Source organism: Penaeus monodon, chromosome 5 (assembly GCF_015228065.2).
Source record: "Penaeus monodon isolate SGIC_2016 chromosome 5, NSTDA_Pmon_1, whole genome shotgun sequence".
NCBI classification, from domain to species: Eukaryota; Metazoa; Arthropoda; class Malacostraca; order Decapoda; family Penaeidae; genus Penaeus; species Penaeus monodon.
The window spans coordinates 30,277,146-30,279,645 of NC_051390.1; the positions used below are offsets into that span (position 1 = coordinate 30,277,146).

Below are 2,500 nucleotides of genomic sequence, written 5' to 3' on the forward strand. Positions count from 1 at the left end.
CTTGGGCTTACATTGATGATGATAATTAGAGATGACATTAGTAATGATATTCCAAGATCTCCCTACTGTTACAGCAAGGATTACTATGTTCTTCATTGAAGTAATTCCAGTTCATAAAGGAAAATGGGAGAAAATGGACAAACTACACTTATAAAATGATAACTGTGGCACTACAATTTCAGTGCAAGAATTATGCAATTTCTTTTCCAATGTTCTGCACTGGAAGTACATTAACCCATTCCAGACGGGTGGCATGTACGCACATGCCATGGCATGGCGGGACTATCTGCCGGGGGCATGTATGTACGTGCCATGGTGTATGTATGGAGATGCCATGAGTTATTTTTTGTTACAATCACGGCAAAATATTATTTTTCTGACAGTAAAAGTGTGATTAAGTTGTTTTTAACACAATATATATATATATATATATATATATATATATATATATATATATATATATATATATATATATATATATATTAATCTACTTATATGTATATATTTACATATATGTATGTTTATATATATATTTCATATATATATATAAAAAATGCAACAAACCGACGATTTCAACTCCATGATGCTGCACACTGCTTATTTCATTCAGACTATAGACTGAATAATGATCAACTATGGAGTCCATATAACAACAAAAATACCCTTCAGTCTCGATTTATCAAGAAGTTTGGCAAGTAGATACTTTAGAAAATAATGAAACCTGAAAATACAACATATATTCGTAGTATTACGATGAAACGGCATGGGATGTGGTATTTGGCATGAGTGTGGTCGCGCATGCTAGGACGACGATATAAGCCCCCTGCAGCAGGGCCCGGGCCACTATGAATACTACCCGTCGGGAAAGGGTTAAAACACTCTTGCACACTTCCAAAATCTATAATCTGTTAATTATCTTGATTATGTTCAGTGTTAAACAAGAAACAATCTAAAGAATAAGCCTCCTCTCTAATCAATTTACTTCATTATTTCTTAACTGCATCAATGCCATTGATTCTGACCAACATGGATCTGTTTCTCATATCTGTATTGATTGTGATACAGTAATAATTGCTTCTCCACCGCTTCCATACTGTTGTTTCGTTCTGTGAATATTAACATGGAAGAGCATTTGTCAGTCATGTCTGTTTCCAAACATGCAAGAAAATATTCACCTCTAAAGAATTTTTGAATATAAATGCTCGTCATTCATCTAAATATCTGGATTAACTTTTTCACATGAAAATCTATAATGTGCTTTCATAGCTATTAATTATGTTTCATGTAAAACCACTGAAATGTTAAGTGTGAGTATGAAGTCAAACAGAATTAATTCAAACACAGTATTTACTGAGTAAAAAGTACCAATGTAGTAATTGTTTTCACATAATTGTGTTCTTTCTCTGAAATATGTTTATAAATAATAATTGTATAACAATACATGAATTTTGTCAACTTATAATCTTAGGAATTCATTAAAAATACAATCCCAATCACACATTTTTCTGAGTTGAATATGCTCTGCACAGGTGCATTACAGACGTCACATTTGGACAGAACTGACAGCAAAAACTTAACAGCTTGCCGAAATGTTAAGCCTTCTCCTTAACGTTAAGAGTTGGGTTGGCATTGTTGAAGAGGCCCTTATTTAATTAAAATCAAACTGGGAATGGCATATATATCTGCCATCCCAGCAACAATGGGTTCAAAGTCTTCAATATAAACAAACATCCCCCAGAAACTAGTAGAATTAATTTTTGACTCTTATTTTGGACATTATTCTAAAATAAGAGTCTGATTCTGATATTAGTAATTGCAGATGTTTCATATTAAGTATATGTATTGCAGATGTTTCATATTCAGTATATGTTATGACAAGAAACCAATCTATGTATACCAAAAGCATACTTATCATAGAAAAATAACTGAGATAAAAAGTAAGTGACCCATCACCAATCTTTTAAAAAAACAGCAACTTACTTGATAGTTTTGAAAATTGATAATAAGATCCTGCAAACATAAAAACATTAAATTAAAATAAAAAACTGTAAAAATGAACATAAAAAAAAAACTTTCATATTGGTAGGAAAAAAAAATTGACCAAAATTAATGGAGACTAATAAATTTTTGCAATTACACAATATTTTACTACAATCAGAGGTTACAGAACATCCCAGGTGACACCAAATAACATGCAGGGAAGTATACAGTACATTAGCTGGAGAGGATATCAATACTTTAAGAATTTGATCCAAAAGAGTAAAATTTCAGTAATGTCTTGACTGAGGCCGTTGTATGGGTAGGAGGAAAATTTAGCATAATCAAAATTGATTTCAGATAGCTTACCATACATTTAAAGAATTACCAAGTGAATAGTGAGGTCTGCAAAAAATATTTCTTACCTTGCCAAAGCCTTGGTTGGTGGGGACTCATTGCATAAAAATATCATGAAAGCAATTACAAACTGCTTTTCTTATTGTGTATATCATCATCATCTTTG

At 31.7% G+C, this 2,500-nt stretch overlaps 1 protein-coding gene across 1 annotated transcript in view; it reads right to left on the minus strand.

Moving 5' to 3' along the window:
• The window catches only part of LOC119573157 (pleckstrin homology-like domain family B member 1), a gene marked incomplete at its 3' end in the record, with an annotated part of 91,128 nt that overhangs the window by 11,982 nt on the left and 76,646 nt on the right, over positions 1 to 2,500 (minus strand). Inside the window, 1 exon segment of the mRNA XM_037920226.1 lies at positions 1,981 to 2,010. Within this exon segment, the coding sequence (XP_037776154.1) occupies positions 1,981 to 2,010 (30 nt within the window).